Here is a 19101-nt window from a genome sequence, read left to right on the forward strand (position 1 = left end):
TTACCTATGTATTATGATTGTATTACTTTGTTTTTTCTTTTTTTTTTTTTAAAAAAAGGTACCTGTCCCATGTTTTTTAATACTGTACTTATACTTGTATTTTCTTTAATCTGCTTGTTTCTATTTCAGTATAGAACTGTCAATGGAAATTAGCCTTTTAGCTAGAATTGAGTACATTTACATTTTATTAAAAAAAAAAAAAAAAGTACATTGTCCCTCTTTATCAAATAAAAGGTGTAGCGGCAATCTTTCTTCCTCTGAGTATTCCGCTTTACCACTACTATTAAGCAGTCTTCTTGGCAATAAGCTTGACACAAAAAATAATCTTCCAAGGCAGTAACTCTGTTCAACATTTTAAAGGAAAACTACTAACTATTGTAAGCAATACAAATATGGCTCTTACAAAAGGAATTGAATTGAACTGAATAAAGAAGATTGACGTTAGCGCCGTCAGAGTCAGATTTGAGGAGAGGTTATACCTGTGCGACACGGGGCGTACTCCACAAACTTGGTGAAGTTATGGACGGAGAGGTAGCAGGTTCCCGTGGGGTCGGAAAGAGGGATGTCTTTTTCCGTCCTCCATGAGTAGAGAGGAGCACAGGCCTGTGGAGGTGGAGAAAGAAAGACGGTCAGTCAGGGATGAGATGATGATGATGGGCGGGTGAGGGAGATGTGGTGATGAACAGGGTGAGCTTTTTTGGGGTTGGGAGATGTTTTTCCAGTTGTAACAACACCCCGGTGAACTCGGGAGGACACCCAGGCTGAGGTCAGCGCTACATCTGGAGCGCCGTAACCACGTAAGTAACTCAACCCAGGTCACAACCCCATCAGGACCATCAGACCAAACAACGGGCGGCTCAACTTTGATGTTAACTCTGTTTCTCTACTACGGTGTCAAGACGGGGAAGGTGAAAATTGGAGGAGAATGACAACAAGTCGACGACGGAGAGAAAATCTGAGAGACGGATTCCTTCTTTGTGATGTCAGAGTGAGACGTCTCTCTTCGACCAGACGGTTTTCTTTTCTCACAGCCGTGTGGCCAAGCTTCAATGAAAGTCCTAATCATAACAGTGGAGCTGAAACCTTAGTCCTCCTCCTCCTCCTGCCCAACCCCCAGAATCCCTCTAAAAAAAAAAAATTTAAAAAAAGGGGGTCGCCTTACCAGAATGGTGTCACCGTGGGAACGCACGGTGGCGCCGAACCATTGGTGGGACTTGAAATCAACCTGGTGTTCTGTGTCGTTGACCGAAAAAGTGCGATCCCCTGGGAAGAAAACACAAGAAAAATGACACTGAGTGATGAAACTGTGATAAAACATGCACTCTGCCTTCCTCCTCCTCCTCCTCCCCCCTCCCCATTGGAAACATCTGGACATTTGGCAGAAAACAGGCTGTAAGACTCCAGTTCGACCATTTCTCATGCAAACACGATCAGAGTGAGAATTTGAAAAGAAAGTATTTGATTCTCAGCCACCACCGACTAAAGGAGACCGGCGGATTTCTTACAGCCGCTGCCTGGGTTTGGTTTGGTTTGGTCTGGTTTGGTCCGGCTTAACCCTCAGTGACCTTTTACTCTGTTTGACCACCTGGTCAGTCGCTAACGCTGATCTCTCCCTCCACTAGGCTACTCAGTCTGTGACAGCAGCAGGTGACATGACAGATGGCGCGGGGAGTCAGGTTTAAACACAACTTTATTGGAAGACAGATGTTACAGACGCGCTGCAACCGAGGATGAAATTCAGACAAATTGATTTTGCCGAGGAGAGGAGAGAGATGATCATGACATTTCAGCGTAGAAGCTGACATCTATAAGGGAAGTGTCAAGAGTTGCACGTGCAGAAATGAGGAAACCACTCCAGCCTTAAACTTTGGGATAGTTCAACATATTGGCAAATTGGCCCATTGCCATAATCGCTATAGTCATAGCAGTAGGTTCGTTACCTTTAATTGTCGGTGCAAGCTATTTTTAGAACGGCGGAGCAGAGCCGCGAGCTGCTCAGAGCTACGCTACGGAGGCTCATGGGATTTCTTGGTTTCCCTCATCAAACTCATCAAATACACAATCCAACAACTCCAAAACGCTCTGGTGGACAAGCTGTGACTGCACATTCACCACGCTATGAGATAATAACAGAACGTTACCAGACAGAGTTGTTTTAGAGGCAAATGCATGCTGAAAAACTGTCCCTGAAGGCAAAGCGCATCAGCAGTTTTGCATGAATTTACCTCGAAAACAACTCCTAAAACTATAGGGATTATGGCAATGGGTCAATTTGCCAAAATGTTGAACTAACTAACTCTTTAACCATCCAGTCTTCAGACGACTCACTTCCCCGCAAGATTTCATCAACCCACAGATGTGTTTCCTAAGAACAGGACAACACAGACTGCATGAGTTTGAGTCATGTTACCAAGGCAGCAGAGTCCTGTTGTTGTTGTTGTTGCTGCTGTGATTTATCCTGCATCATGATCAGTTTTCTCGCCTCCAAGTGTATTAATACAAGCGCCTATACTGTAGTTCTCACATGGCAGCAGCTGACGAGAAATTATAGCCTACTGCACATGCAGCTCCACCCTCATCTTTTACATTCATTACATTATTTACACTCGTTTCCCGTCCAGACTTTTCAATGTCAAACCGTTGCTAAGCAGCAGCAGCGGCGGCCGGGGCAGCATCTCCTCTGACCGATGCTGCGAGAGAGAACGAGAGAGAGATCACGACCCGCATGAACGTGAGGAAAGCAGGCTGTGTGTCTCTCCCAGCCAACTAGGCAGCAGCCCGGAGCGGAGCTGGGGGTGAAGGCCCGATCCCTCCTTGTGTCTTTGTGGAAACAGCGAAACGGCCCGAGTCCAAGGATAACACACACACACACACACACACACACACACACACACACACACTCTGGCCCGGGTTTCCACATAGCAACCTCCCAGTAATCTCTGTTTAGGCACACACTTCTCCCCCCTCTCCTCCTCTGTTTGCACTTTCAATATTATCTCCATATTCTTACTCATTTTTCTTACACTATCTCTCCCACATCCTCACCCCACTCCCACTCCCACTCCCCCACACCCTCACCCCCAGTTAGCAGCAGAGAGATTATAGTTTTTTAATAACCCAACTGTATTTCTGCGTAATCTCCATATCTGGGCTTTTCCTGCTGAAGTTATTCATCGCGCTCCAACAGCGTCCCATGCAGCTCTAAGTACTCAGAAAGTCCTTGTGTGAAAAGAAGTGCTTTATCCCGTACAGGCAATAACACGACCGGCACTTCAAGCAGCTCCTTATAAGCTTGTTACTTTAACTAATCTAAAGCCTTTAGCAGCGCGCTACTTCTCCTTAAAGCATACACCTCCGTAATGTTTTCATAACTCAGGGGTCTGTGTTTGGATAAGGCCGACGCAAAGCCACCGGCGGCGGGGGAAAGGTAGAGGCTGAGTGTTAGTCTGAGTCCTTCTGTGATTTACAGTACACCAGCGCTATGATCAGTTATCTCGCCACTTAAAAAGAGATAAAGTGCATTAATATAAACACCTAGAGCAGCATTAGTTTGGACTTTAACTCTGCGTCTGTTTCATTTCATAGCCTTTATTTAAACTCTGAGATATATTGAGGAGTAACCTCATTTACAATATAGCCAAGATGAAACACAAAACATATAAGGACACTAGAAGACAAGACATTTGAAACATACAAAAGCATAACAGAGTACCGGAAGTTAAAGGTGACATGGATAAATTGAAACATAAGTGTAGTTAAAGCAGAAGTAAGCGATCCGGTCGTTTTGGCTAACTTCCTGTCAGCTGATGGAGTTAGCAGTCCCCGCCCTCGTCCCTACGTCACCACATTCACGCGCATCCCTTGGCTGCACACACAGAGAGGACCGCCCCTTTATGCCGTTCTCTCTCCTCATTGGATAAAGGTTGTAGGATACAAGGAAAGTTTTCTCCTCGGCTTACAGCAGAGCAGAGTGACTGACAGACCCGTGTTTCAGACCAAACACTCTATATAAGTGATTGCTGTTGGAAGATGGTATAAGAGACCAGTGAGAGCTTTAAAAATAAATAAAATATATGTGTTTGAGGCGACTGAAGGCGTCCAGCTGGAGTCACGTGATGCCGGAGATGCACAGGGGAGATGGAGGGAAACCCAGAGACGACGTATGTCATGTGCTGCTGATACGGTGTCACGGTGCCCGGCCCAGTTTCCCGTGGGAGCAGCAGTTGGAGTGTGGGGGGGGGGGGTCTGCATCCATAGACTTAAGTCTCGCCTTTGAACCGTGTGTGCGAGGACGGCCATTAGTGAGGATAGAGGCTCTCTGTGTGTGTGTGTGTGTGTGTGTGTGTGTGTGTGTGTGTGTGTGTGTGTGTGTGTGTGTGTGTGTGTGTGTGTGTGTGTGTGTGTGTCAGTGGGGCAGTAGAAGACAAATGGCTAAATTCACTCATCACATCAGCTGCTCCTGTGGGAGTTCAGACAGCAGGAGAACAGAGAGGGGGGGGGCAACAGAGCTCTGGTTTCTCCCTCTTCTCCTCCATCCCTCCCTCCCTCCCATCCTCTATGTGCCCCTCTCTGCTGCCCTCTTCTCCTCTTCCTCCTCTTCCTCCTCCTCCTCCTCCTCCTCTGCCGCTCAGATCCATAGACAGGCTCTTATCTCAATGGAGGAGGAAGTGGATGGGAGGGGGGCCTCTGGCCACTTTGACCCAATTAGTTAGGCTAATTAAGAGGGTCTGTGTCCTGTGGGTCAGAGCTCAAACACACTAAGAGGCAGCGAGACCTATGACACCAGGAATATATATATATGTATATGGTAACACTTTATAATAAATATATTAAGCATTAGTTAAGCATAATATTGAAGTGTTACCATACCAGTGTTACTGTATGAAGGACTGACGCTCTAGTGAAGGATGAAGAATAACGTGGACATCCTTCCTCACTCGGACATTCATGGTGGAAAAAGTTTTGAAATATATTTATATAAACGTCCAGCATCACTTGAATATCTTTTTTTTTTTTCAATTTATTGCTGTAACATTTATTATCAGGATTGGCAAAGAGCTCAGTCAAAGCTACAATAGCTGAATCGCAGCAGTAAATGTCCTCCATGTAACAGCTGTCTGGCACCGGCACATCTGCATGCAGATGTCCGTGTACTGAGTTGTCGGAGACTCTCAACTTTACAGCCGCTCTGCCATGATCCAGATGTCGGGTCGGAACCGGCTCTGGCACTCTAATCAGCTCCTTCAAAGCAAGATCCTTTTAACAAAAAAAAAAAAAATGAAGGACGCTCTCTGAGAACCCGGGGGACTAACCTTCAAGCATGAGGCCACGCTGCTCGCACATGACATCACTCCCCGTGGCCTGCAGCCAGCACCCGGGGATGCACAACACATTTTTATGTTGCAAAAAGGAAAAACGTTGCAAAACTAAGGTACAAAGAGGCAGTGTTCAATAAAATAATGCTGTTAAACGAGGCTTGTGAAACACTGCACGTTAAACTCGTGTTAGCCTGCAAGAAGTGCGATTCGTCCTGATTGTGTGCATGTGTGTGTGTGTTTTCAAGCCACAACGTTCAATTTAAACGCCATGCAGCGTCTGGTTCCCGTGTGCCTTGCCTTGCCTTTCCTCGCTTCACCATGGCGCCTTTGTTCAAAACACACTGATGGCTTCTCTGTCAACACACTGAAATATGAATCCATTCATTAGCCAAGCTCACACACACTTCCTCGTGTTCTCCCTAAACTGCTTTACCTAAACCTGACTCACCTTCGGGGCCTTTTTTTTAGTCAAAGAAAGACAAGCGGAGCGGCGTCTCCTTCGCCTGTCACACAAACAGGACATTTCTTTGTCTGACCTATTTGTTTATAAGTTGCTTATCTCTCTATAGTTCCTGGGGAGGGGGCGGGGTGGGCTGAGGCAACACAAACACAACCTGCAGGGGAAGGAAGGAGTATCCTTCAAGAAAACCTCTTCAACACCCCATTATTCCTTTCAACCCCACGGAGCGGAGAGAGGACACAAACAGGAAGAAGGGATCATCCTGAGTCCAGGACCCAGTGTCGCCAACAACAGCTCAGTGGAGTTGAACAGCGACGCATGATCCAAGTCAGCAGAGGTGAACCGTGTACGGAGCGGTAGCATACTGCAAAAACTCAAAATCTTACCAAGAATATCTGTCTTATTGCTAGTCAAAATGTCATTTCTAGTCAAAACAAATCTCATTATACTTAAAATAAGACTCATCACATTAAAAGCAGCTTGTTTTTAGTCACTTTTTAACTTCTTTCAAGCATATTTTCACTTGAAATAAGTAGAAAAATCTGATAGTGGAGCAAGTTTTTCTTTCTTATTACAAGCTCAAAAGACTTGCTTTCACTGGCAGATTTTTCTACTTATTTCAAATGAAAATTTGTTTCAAACAAGTGAAAATGATCTAAAAACAAGTTAATGTTTAGGTGATGATTCTTATTTTAAGTGGAAAGAGATTAGTTTTGACTAAAATTAGACATTTTGACAAGAAATAAGACAAATATTCTTGGAAAGTTTTTGCAGTGCAGCAGCAGCAGCAGCAACAACAGAGCAGCCATTTTCAGAGTTTAAAACATCATCCTCTCAAAGAGCCGAATAACAAGAAGCACATCAGGGCTGCATCAGTTAAAGAGCACAAAGAGGCATTTGTTGGGCATTTTTCTCCTCCAGCTCTGGATGTCAGATCCCTTGAACGCCACATTACGTTACATAACAACTGACTAATATAGCAAATGCTTTTATCTTAAGTGTTTTACTAGTGTGGGACAACACTAAACCTGCAACACAGAAGGAGACGTTGTGCGAAGAGTGAAAAGCATAAACATGAAGAGCAGGTTTAAATCTCAGAGTCAAAGTCAAAAAGTACTTTATTGTCCCATTAGGACAAGGATCATTGCAGAAGAACATCATCAGTGCAGGAGCAGATATACCCAACACAATGAACTCCTGCACATTTACCACGCTATGAGATAATAAGTTGTTTAGAGGTAAATACAGAGACTGCTTGCTGCTGAAAAACGGTTTTGCATGAATTTACCTCTAAAACAACTCAGTCTCATAACGTTCTGTTATTATCTCATAGCGTGGTGAATGTGCAGGTCACAACTTGTCCACCAGAGCGTTGTGGAGTTGTTGGATTGTGTATTTGATGAGTTTGATGAGGGAAACCAAGAAACCCCATGAGCCTCCGTAGCATAGCTCTGAGCAGCTCACGGCTCTGCTCCGCCGTTCTAAAAATAGCTTGCACCGACAATTAAAGGTAACGAACCTACTGCTATGACTATAGGGATTATGGCAATGGGCCAATTTGCCAAAATGTTGAACTATGCCTTTAACTGACTGACTTTGTGTTTTGGAGCCAGCCTCAAGCACATAAAAGTAGAGTGCACCACACATACAGTATGCATGACACACAATGCCTTACCTTCAGTATCAAACTCGATGTTGTGACAGTCTGATTGGCCGAGGCTCCACGGACAGTAGAAGACAGATCCTCCCTGTTTGACATTGACCTGCCTGGTGTCGGCCTTGGGCGCTCCGATCACCACGCTCGCACTGCAGAGGACAAACAAACAGACAACATGCTGTAAGTGAAATGAAATGAAAATAAAAGTTTGACAGACATTTATAAACCTGCATGAATCTCTTCTGCTAAGGTCTTGTAGCTCCCTGCCTGCATGGCCTCAATTAAAAAAAATCGCATACCAGACCTCCCACTCGACTTGAGCTCTAAACGTGATGCTGCGGTGCGCACATTTTACCGCTTAGCGCAGCAGTAGTATTAGTATTCTGACTCAAGAGAAAAACATTTTAACAGGCTGCAGCAGCACCGTTTTACATAATCCCGTCGTACAACCGTGGAGAAAGTGCTTCTTCTACTGTGACATGTGCACGTGATGTTCGCAGTCAAGACACACACACACACACACACACACGAAGAGAAACTCACACAGTCACACCACACGTGCACCCCTGTGGGGCACATTCAACAGAAAAAACATGAGAGCAGACAGGCTAAGTGGAGTCACACTCTTGTTTCTACAGCTGTCACACTCCAACATCCATGTCCTTGGAGCTACACTGTGCAGCAGCTACAGGAAAGGAGGAGGAGGAGGAGGAGGAGGAGGGGGAGGCCAAGCCAAGCACTTCAACAGACATCAGTGCCGGTTACAGGTGCGTCCAAGACCGAGGAAGAAGCCGCATCGGATGTACAGTACTTCAGAGATGAAAAGGGAAGAGGAGAGGGTGGAGAGTGGTGATAAATTAAAGTAGGAAACCACCAGATTTGGGCACGGTTAAGTTGGCAAAGTAGATAATGTGTTTTAAGTGGACGTTTTAGCCATTACCTCATTCTGGACAACTGCTGGCCTGGCATTGATGTGGGTAAAGGAGGCATCATGACCAGACAGACGGACAGACAGTGTCTAGGGGGGTCGGGGTCCATAAAACAGGAAGAGAACACCCTTTCCTGCCCCAGATCTTCCACCACCACCAGTGCATGAAGGTTTACATCTTGGCTAAACTTAGCATCCTGCCCCCCAGGGGGGTGAGTATACTCAGCGGGGTCCAGATGAGGAAGACAAAAAAGAACCAGCATGAGTCAAACCAAACGGCCGTTAAACCGCGCAGCAGTCCAAGGCCGTGCAATCCTCAATAATTAATCCCACTGAACCTATTTATTACCTCGATGGATGAAACGTTATGAGATGTCTCATGGAAAAAAACAAAAATCTGAAGAGAAGTGAGGTCAGGGAGTGTTGGTGGTCAGTGCAAAAGGCAGCGCTCACGTCATTTCAGCATCTCTCTCTCTCTCTCTCTGCACTGTGTGGGAGAACAAAGGGAGGAAAGAAGGTACGAGTCTAGTATTACACACCGTCGACTCGACTGTGGTTGTTGCAGCGCGGTGCCAACTCCAAATGCGGAGCAGAAACTCCCGGTTAGTGTTGGAAGAGAGAAAAAGAAACAAACCAGCCTGACTTTGGAGAGCAAGAAACAGTGTCGTCCCCCTCCTCCCTCCACCTCTCCTCCTTTTTTTTTTGTTTTTTTTTATTCCTGACCACATGTGCAGACGCAGGAATATCCCAGTAGAGCAACACAGTTCCACCTGTACAGTAATGTAAATCACAGGAGGGGCTTCCTCGCTCAGAGGTTCTCACGACGAGACAGGATCTCCGTCCTGCTGAACTCTCTCAACACACAAATGTAATGTAGGCTACGTATAAAAGTACTAGACCATGCTCTGTTTGTCTGTTCTGGATAATACCTCAGCATGCATCAAGCCCAGAACATATATATTCATTCCCATAAGTTTCAGGCCGACTGTCCTGCACAACAAAGCAGAGTTCAGCTGATGCTTCACTGGCAAAAACACTGTGACTGAGGGGCGAGCACATGTATGCAATAAACGACACCATCTACACACAATAACAACCCCGGGGAAATTGGAAGCCACAGCATCTTGTGTTGGATCAGATCTGAAAGGAGTCCAGCCATAGTTGGCCGCCGCTGCAGCGAGAAAAAAAAAAAGAAAGAGGAGGGGGGAAAAAAATACAGGAAATAACAAAACAAGCAGATCATGCTTTAATCAGCAAGTTGGCAGTTGAGGAAAGTTTTCACTACCTTACACAGACACACACAGATGTGCTGCCACAGCCACACACACAAACACTGATTGATAGTAATCTGAAAGTGGAGAAAATGTGGGAGAATTAGCATTTAATGGCTCCCTATCTGGCGAGGATCAGTCTAATTCGAGCTGGCATCTCCACACCCCTTCTCCTTATCTGTGCTGAAAAGGTAGAGCGTTGGTATCATTAGCATTTAATGAAGCTTTAGCTGCAGTCAGGTAAGTGCTGCATAACAAATTCTTTTGTAGGACAAAAAAGGGTGGGGTATGCAAATGTATGTAATTAGGAGAGAGGAGAGGAGAGGAGAGAGGAGGGCGAGAAATCCTCAGCTGTTCAGGAGCTGAAGGACGAACTCATCGAGTTTGTTTTTTAAACCACAGCGAAACAAGTGAGTCTAGACAAAGGATTGTTGGTGGTGATGGTGGGAGTCAGTCACTACAGCTCAGGTCTGATAGGGACAGGATGAGCCACGCTGACAGACGCAGCTCTTAAGTGTGCCTCTGAAAAGTCGACTCATCGGGCCTCTCTCTGTTGTTTTGGCTACAATCTCAACTTTTGGCCATTTCTCAGTTTTGTACATTGCTGCAGTTCACAGGAAAGCAAGAGACGCTTCAGTATGAGAAGCATTAGAGGCTTCACCGCGTCTAGGAGCGTCTGCTGCCGTACAGCAGCCACTAATGACACCGGCTGACAATTAAGCATTAATTAAACTACAGTAAGTGATTTGGGCTGTGAGTGAGGAATGTGTGTAAACAGCAGCTGAAGGCCTGAGGTTTGTCTCATTTGAAAAGTCGAGCAATCAGAGGACACTCTTCAAAAAAAAAAAGGCTCGCTCTCACCACACCATAATTACCAGACAACCACTATTTTATGTGGAGCTGAGAAATTAGGAGACAGAGCAGAGCAGAGCGGTGCTGTGCTGGAAACCTGCTGATGTGACATTATCGTGAGGAGCTACGGTTAATACACTTTATGGTGAGGTTAGAGAAGGATCATCAGAGGGCAAATTCCTCTGTTACCCCCTCCTGCTCACACACACACACACACCAAACCCCCCCACCATTCCACATTTAATTGTCTTCCTTCCAGCTGCAGAGGCTGATGTCACTTGAACACTATTATAACCGCCTTAAGCTCGGAAGAGGCGGGGAAAATGAAAAAAAAAAAAAAAATGCATTCACATTTGTTAAGCATGCCAGTCTCCATCTGCGCCGGTCATAAACACGGCTCAGTGAGCAATATGGCACAGGAGAGAGAGGAGGAGGAGGGGTGGGGTGGGGTGGGGGGGAACATCAACAGCAACACCTCATGGAGTTTTTACACCGAGCTATCAGCACATGCTCAAACAGCGGAGCGGCTCCGTATCAGTAAACCCAGATGCAGCAGCGACCTGATCGGAGCCAGAAGCAGCTCTTGACCTTCACCGGCGCTCGCATTTCTACAGACGACAAAACCGGAGCCAAAACAGAAAAAAAAGAAGGATCTCCTGCCCTTTGGGTCTGAAGAGTCAGTCCGCCAGCAAAAAAAAAAAATATATATATATATATATATAAAAAAAAACGTCTCCTGGATCAGTGGGAGTGGAAATATGGAGCTGGACATATTCAAGAAATTAATGAATGTGGGGTGATGATGTCATCTCATCTGACTGCAGCTATATTGACTTTTCAAAGCCAAAGCGTGGGCACTTACTTAGCGGTGAGATCAGCTGAGTGACAGAAATGAGAGGTACCAGGAGGAGTATGTGATGACTTATTCTATCTAGACCACATGGAGCCACACGAATAGTCTCACGTCCTCCCAGAGCCAAGGCCAGACAGAAGCTGTTTGATTCCTTACGGCTGCCATATGGACGATTGTCTGCACAGTGCACACACACTCACACACACACACACACACACACACTCACACATGTTCTCAGTGCTGCTGCCGTCCAGGAGCCTGAGGATGATGAGAGTAGCAGTGCCTGCTGGGATGGGATGGCGTGTGCTGACTACAGAGAGTCTACTGTGCTGAGCCGCAGCCACGTTTTTTTTTGTTTTTTGTTTCTAGCAGTCAGATGATGCTGATGCTGCTGCTACGGCGACGAGGCGAGACGAGATGAGGCGAGGCGAGTGCGTGCGACCTGGAGGCAGAAATCGACTCTTTTATTATAGAACTTCATAGACTTTATAGTGCCCACACTATGCTATAAGGAGGAGAAGTCGAAAAAGGAAAGGGAACTGAGATCTGAGCGCTGATTAGATAAACAGTCCAGTCTGTCTGGGGGTTTCTGATCTCGCTGTGACGGCTGAATCATTTCCTCAGCATCTTCAAAAGAAGAATATTGTTGTCGGGCAACAGGTGGCCTGCTGCAAAGCACAAGTGCTGTGGGCCTGTTTGGCCAAACAATGTTGTTTATTGTCCTGCAAGGGAAAAATGCATGGACATGCAAAGGTAAAACTCAAAACTAAAGCTTGGATTGATTCTGTGCTACGAGTCTGGTAGCTGGATTAGCAAACTGACACCGAGCTGATTTGGAAATGATTGTTTTTTGGGGTTTCATTTCTTTTTTTAACCTTTCAGCGATGAGGAGGACTCGACTCGTTCTGTGACTTTACAGCTCGGGGACTCTGTGTTGTTAATGTGTGAAAACCAGCAGCTGCTTTTGTCAAAACCACCAGCTAATGTCATCTCACTACAAAAAGCATTTCACAAGTGGCGAGTGAAAAAAAAAAAAACTGCTGTAACGTATCTAAAAGACTTGTGGTCAGAGCTTGTTGCACATTCCCATACCAAACTGCTGCTGCCCACCACCACCACCCCTCCTCCCCCTCCCCTCCTTTCACACTCCAACCGCCCTAAAAAATCCTCCTGCAGGGAGTTTAACTGCCGGCGGTTCACACCTCTCCACAATGCCCACGTCAGGAGGGGGTCCGGTCCTCTCACCTCAGGAGAGAGGGAGGCTGTTGTATCAAAACGTGGTGACGGGGGTGTTGAAGCAGCTGCTGAAACACTTTGTCTGTGCACCCAGACCCCCTCCAGATCCCCCCCTCCCTCCCCAGCCTCACCCACACACACATGCATGCATGCATACAAACACACACATTCATTCATTCATACATAGACGGTAACGACCAGAGGTTTCGTCTTATTTCCATCTCAAATATGAGCAGTGATGCTAATTTGACTTTCCCTGCACCAGCGGACGACGACGACGATGATGGCGTCATTTGCTTATTGCCATATAAAGGATAGCTTTTATCAAGTTACTGGAGATGTGAGTCATTTCGTGACCTGGAGGTTAAAGCAAACCAGACCTGCTGGCAGTCAAGAGATTAAATCTAGCAAAGTATGAGTCAGGACGACCCTGACCAGCGGCCAACTCCGCTCCAGAGTTAGACGTGACGTCCTGGGGGCATTCCCAACTCCATAGTGCAGACGTGACGGCAGGGTCCACACAGGCCCTTTAAACACATCGTCACCGTCCATACTGACATCTTTTTCCAGTGCAGCGCACACACTGGCTCATTATTCAATCCCCCCAACCCCCCCATTTCCACCAGTAGACCAGTAAAAGCTAGACAGCCACTTTATGATTGAGACAGACTGCAGTGAAGCCATGCTAACTTTATCCCGACCGACCTTTCCAGCACCAGACAGCTAATGTTTCCCAACCTACTGGTCTGATTATCGTGGAAGAGAGAGAGAGAGTTTGACAACAGAAAAATTAAAATAAGCTTTTCTCAACGGCACAATGAATCAAGAAAGTCTTGAGTCATAGAGAGAAAAAGCTCCTCCAATGGAAAACAGTCAACAATTTCTGCCGTCAGACAAAGAGCCCCATTGTCTGCTGCTGCGCAACAACTACAAGAACCTGGATGAAGAAAAAGCTTGGCAGCCTAAATATACAGGCTGCACCGCTCGCAGCTCAAACACTTAGCGGTTTGATTTAGAAACAGGTCCCTCGAAGAGACGACGACACCACGGAAAACAATAACAGAAAGGAGAGTGATCATAATGTGGAGAGGGAGAGAGAAAACACAAAACACTGCACAGCTTTAGTGGCCAAATGAGACCCCTCCTACCCCCCACCCAATGGTCCAATGTCAATATTAGTTCAACTCTAACCCTGTTTGAGAGGAGAGTGACCTACATGGACCGGGTGACCTCGGCAGGAGCTCGTCACGGCCAAAACCATCCGTGAGCTAATGCACATCACATCGCACAGACTGGAACATATGACTGATCCTCTGTTATTATTTCACAGTGACGCAATTTTTCTTTTTTTTTTATGTATGCAGAATCTCAATCAATGCATTTATAAAGAAACCTGCAGGGGGTTTAAAGGGATAGTTCTCTATCACCATAATCCCTATAGTCATAGCAGTAGCTTCATTACCTTTAATTATCGGTGCATGTTGTTTTGTGATCGGCGGGGCAGAGACGTGAGCTGCTCAGCTAACGCAACAGAGGTGTGTGTGGTACTTTCGCCTTTCCCTCATCAAACTCATCAAATACACAATCCAACAACTCCAAAACGCTCTGGTGGACAAGTTGTGACCTGCACATTCACCACACTATGAGATAATCATGTAGCATTACGAGACAGAGTTGTTTTCGAGGCAAATGCAGCCGGAACTACATTCCTGACGCAGCTGCTGCTGGGCGGAGGGATTTGAAAAAAGCGCAAGTAGTTCCGAATATTTGCTTCATATTATGTTATTATTTCGTAGCGTGGCCAATGTGCAGGTCATAACTTCTTCACGAGAGCTTTTTGGCATTGTTGGATTGTGCATTTGATGAGTTTTTAGGGAAAGGCAGCTTGCGTCTCTGTCCCGCCGATCTAAAAACAGCTTGCACCGACAATTAAAGGTAATAAACCTACCTAAAACTATACCTAAAACTATACAAGACAAGAAGAAAAGGAGCTTGTTTCCAACCTCTTTCATCACCATCACTGCCTCCAGAAGCTGCTTCATCCTTTCATACACTCCAGGCCTGGTCTGTTATTATTTACAGCACTCTCCCCCTGTCTGACCTTTGACCTGTTGTATCTCTGCATGATCCACTCCCCTTATCCCTGCCTGGCACCGGAGAAAGTCAAAGCGGAGTCAGTTACTGTTGTTTGATTAGAAGCTGTTTGAGGAGACCTGGGAGTCCTGGGAAAGGGGGAGGTGGAGGTGAGATGAGATGAGTGACGTACAGAGAGTTCAGACCTTGGTGAGTTCATCTTCTCTCAACATGAACATAACATACATACACACATGTGAGGGGAGCACACATGCCCTCTTGCCCTTCCTGTCCTGTGTGCTGCATCTGACATGAGCCGCTCGTCACACAGTTCAGCTCACACAGACACTGTCCTCAGGCGTTCTTCTTCCACGGTGGGCCGTCTGCCAGCGTACCAAAGTTTAATTTTATTACAGCAGGCCGAAGGGCATGACAGACAGACCCTCGTATATAAAATTTGTTGTCAGAGTCCTAGCAGGAGAAAGTGAGCCTTTGTGTTTTAGAGAGATCTGACAGGAAGACGTATCTCCCCCCTCCTCCTCCTCGTAACACGGCGCAGCAGTCTGCCCCGGTGATGGAGACAACTTTTTATACAAACAGCAATAATTTCTATAACTCATGAGGTCGGAGCCATGCAGCGCTCACAGCAGCTCACACTGACAGGAATAAACTCCCGGTGCATCCCTCACATGACCTCACCCCTCCAGGACTCCTGCTACCCCATCCCTCCCTCCCTCCCTCCTTCATGTCTCTTCAGGCAGCGTGGGCGATGGCAACAAAAAGAAAAAAAAGCAGCAACAGATAACAGAATCTCTGATGTGTCGACTTCTAAGAAAAACTGTGGATGAAAAGTGGCAAGAACATGTGGTTCTGCAGATAAAGTTGATGATTCATGGTCTCAGATCTGCTCGCTCGTGCTTAGGTTTAGTTTGACATTTGACTTCTGAATAATACATATCATCCACGGCTAAATTACAGAGCGGCAGGCCGCAGGAAGCTGCACTCCAACATTATTCCTGCTCATTGTCTCATCTCCTGCTGCACAAGTGTAGAAAAAAAGTTCAGATTAAGTCATCAGAAAGATGACGTCTACTGTCTCGTACTTAATGGGATGGAGGGGGTTGATATGGAGAGAGGGTGAGTGGGGGATGAGGAGGTAGATGAATTAAAAAGCCTTGCAGGATGACATCAGTGGGCTCTATGCATACAAGACTCACATACTAAATCATAAAGCTCTCCGGCTCCCCTTCTTCTTCTCCTCATGAGGACCAATAGCAGAAGGCTTTTAAAGAGACAAGCGGGGGCCAGCCAGGGAAGACGGGGGTGGGGTGGAGTGAGGAGGTCTCCCCCTGTCTGAGTGTCTGACGTCCAGGGAAGAAGAAGAGGAACAGGGGGAACTGGAGCCGCTGCTGCTGCTGCTGCTGGCGACCCACTCGGCACAAAGCCCTCTCCTCAAATCCCAGCATGCTCGCTGCTCGGACGGCGCTGGGCCAAGACACCTCTGGTGCTCAGCAGACACAGAGTGAGCCAGGAAGTCTGACTGAAACCTTGTCTGACTGCGGCTGCGTGACCCTTTTTGTTAATGATTATAACTATTACAGAGTAGTCTTCTATACGCCTCACATACACAGAAACATACACTGCAAAAACTCTAAATCTTTCTTATTTCTTGTCAAAATGTCTCATTTCTAGTCAAAACTAAACTCTTTTCACTTAAAATAAGAATCATCACCTAAAAATGAACTTGTTTTTAGATCATTTTCATTTGTTTCAAACAAATTTTCACTTTTGTGCTTGTAATAAGAAAGAAAAACTTGCTCCACTATCAGATTTTTCTACTTATTTCAAGTGAAAATATGCTTAAAAGAAGTAAAAAAACAAGCCACGTTTTAATGTGATGAGTCTTATTTTAAGTATAATGAGATTTGTTTTGACTAGAAATGACATTTTGGCTAGAAATAAGACAAATATTCTCGGTAAGATTTTGAGTTTTTGCAGTGTAAAGAATGTACAATCTTTTCCCAAATTGAATCCATGCATCGTCTCATCTCTGTGTATCCCCTGTCTGTCCACAAAGAAGACCATGCAGGATGCTCCAACAGGGATTATAATTGTCTCCTCAGACAACTGGAGTATTAGACCAGACCACAGGCATGTGTTTCAGACTGACACCACCAGAGAAATCTCAGAGGGAGAAGTGCTGAGACAGAGGCAGCCTGCTGGGTGTCACAGGGATCACGTCCCCACAGAGCCAGGAAGCATCACAATCACTTCAGCCCAATACCGCTGCACTTAACAGGCTTTCTCTTCTCTTCTCCCTCTCCCTTTCTGGCGTTTTAAAGCGAGGTCAGATTAAAGGGTCAGAATTAAATGTCATTTTGTGAAGGAAATGAGATTAGGATTTTGTGGGTAGATTCCAAGAGGTTCTGTTCTTCCTCTGGCTTCATGATGAAACGCAGCCAGCAGCCACTCTCTTACTCTTGTTATATAGGCTGCTTGCTGCCATTATCCGCCGGGCTATAATGTAGAGGACTCATTCAGAACACAAATGCAATTTCCTGAATATATTCAATTACAGTGAGCTGGGTGCACACTGAGGGTGCGAGCGCTGTGCGTAAAAGAAGAAATGAGTCCAGGAGGCACAAACCAAAAGACCATCCCACTAATGTATTGTGTTCTTTTCCTATTGGAAACTCTCTCTGCGTCTTTAACAGGGGAGTAGTAAATGTTCTGAAGTTTGAAAGCTGATATAAAGGTAATGGAAAGTTTGCAACAACAGATTTGCGTCCAGAGGAAAATAAAACACTAAAAGTGTCTAAAGACTCTGGTTAGAGTTTTTTTGTTTGGTCTCATTCTGCTGCTATGAAATGAAACATCTGCGAGGTTACTTTAGTTCAGCGTTGAATCAACTCACCTGGAGGAATCAGCCAAATAAAAGTCAACAGCATATCCGAAGTAGCTCCCTTTAGGTCCGCTGTAAACAGTTGGGTTCTCCACGTCCAAGTTGAACGCGTCGCAGACTGGCTGAGAAGAAGAAGCGAGCAACAGCCCGATGGTACAAAGGAGCGAGCGGGCGAGAGGAGCCACCATCCCCGGCGTCTTTACGCAAAACCGCTCCAGTCCCATTTTTTTTTTGTTGTTGTTGTTTTGGAGAATAAATTAATCCACTTAAGAAAAAAAAAAGTTTATTTTCAATGGCGAAAAAACAAAAGTCACAGTCCCAGTTTGTCCGCGCTTTTTTCCTTCTTTTTCAAGTGAGCAGCAGATGAAGCCTGAACACCAGAGGCGGGTTGTGGCTAAAACTGCATCCCTGTAACTCTAACCGGCCAGTGTCTCATTAATGCTCCGTCAGCTCCTCCGCGTCCTCGCTCCTCTCTGTGCGTCTCTCTCTCTCTCCTTCTCTCTCTCTCTCTCTCTCTCTCTGGGCCCACGCCTTCTCTGCTCACCTAATCATGATACATGGAGCAGGGAGTTCCCACACCCGTGACAAAGTTTGGGAGGAGGAGGAGCCTGTGATTCCCTTCACTCTGCAGAGGGCTCTTCTCCTCCACTAACCTATCTCTTTCTCTTTCTCTCTCTCTCTCTCTCTCTCTGTGTTTACCAATGAGTCACTTTTGCACTTTTTATTTAACTTATCAGGAACACCAAGATTATTAACCGAAAGAACAATGGCTCCGGTTATCTTTCACCTTTTGGGGGCAGACCGCTGGCCACTGGCCGGGTGATGGGAAGGTCAATGAAACTCTTCATGTCCAACAACCAACGTCTTCGTAGATGCCTCCTGTGTCCATGACATGATAAAAACCCTGTGGATGTTTGATAACTTCAGGTTTTCATTGATAAGTCAGGAATTCAGACTATTTGTGTATTTTGTGAGAGTTAAAGGTCACATGTTGAATAAAGTGAAGTCTTCTCTCATGTCTTTTATTGATTATAAATCAGGTCTTGGTGTCTAGACTAAAAGTTCACAGTGAATGTTATTTATAAACTGTGCCTTAAAATGAGTCGTTGAGATTTCTGTAATTTTGTGATGTCACAAAGAAACAGCAACTGCCTTTATCCAATGCCCCAAGCCCCGCCCACCTGGATACATCATCCAATTTTTCTTTAGTTTTCAATAGTCTTTATCAGAAATCTGCTACATTTTTATTGTGTTGCTCAGAAAACAATCAGCCAATCAGAAGAGAGAGGTCAGAGCCTGCTCTCTGCTGATTGGCTGACACCAACCTGTTAGATACCCACTGAAACAAGTGGCTATTTGTGGGTTTTATTAACATGAGTAAACTTACTGAAAATTGGTGAAATATTGTGAGTTCATCCAGGTGTTGTGTTTATATCAATGCTAATTAATACCTGCATATTGCAAACCCTTTCCCTGTGGCTAAAACTCTTGGCAGGGTTTTTTTGGGGGGGGAAGTAAAAACTTCTACTGAGATGTTTTTTTTGGTACTTA

General features: G+C 45.6%; 1 protein-coding gene across 3 annotated transcripts in view; it reads right to left on the minus strand.

Annotated features, from left to right (window-relative positions):
• itga5 (integrin, alpha 5 (fibronectin receptor, alpha polypeptide)) overlaps window positions 1-18056 on the minus strand; it is a 42449-nt gene extending 24393 nt beyond the window's left edge. For 2 of the 3 annotated variants that reach the window (XR_015036192.1, XR_015036191.1), the window contains exons 1-4: window positions 17563-17806; window positions 7454-7584; window positions 1163-1263; window positions 480-603 (exon numbers count right to left, since the gene is read on the minus strand). Coding sequence is in view for 1 of the 3 variants with exons in the window: in XM_085782741.1 (XP_085638867.1) it covers window positions 480-603; window positions 1163-1263; window positions 7454-7584; window positions 17563-17774 (568 nt within the window). In the remaining 2 variants the exon portion in view is untranslated. Of the gene's footprint in view, window positions 1-479; window positions 604-1162; window positions 1264-7453; window positions 7585-17562 lie in introns of all 3 variants that reach the window. The other variant, XM_085782741.1, reaches the window with a different exon arrangement.
• Between the last annotated feature and the right edge of the window lie 1045 nt (window positions 18057-19101).

This window comes from Trachurus japonicus, chromosome 7 (genome assembly GCF_045865225.1).
Source record: "Trachurus japonicus isolate A0001 chromosome 7, Traja_1.0".
Classification (NCBI taxonomy): Eukaryota; Metazoa; Chordata; class Actinopteri; order Carangiformes; family Carangidae; genus Trachurus; species Trachurus japonicus.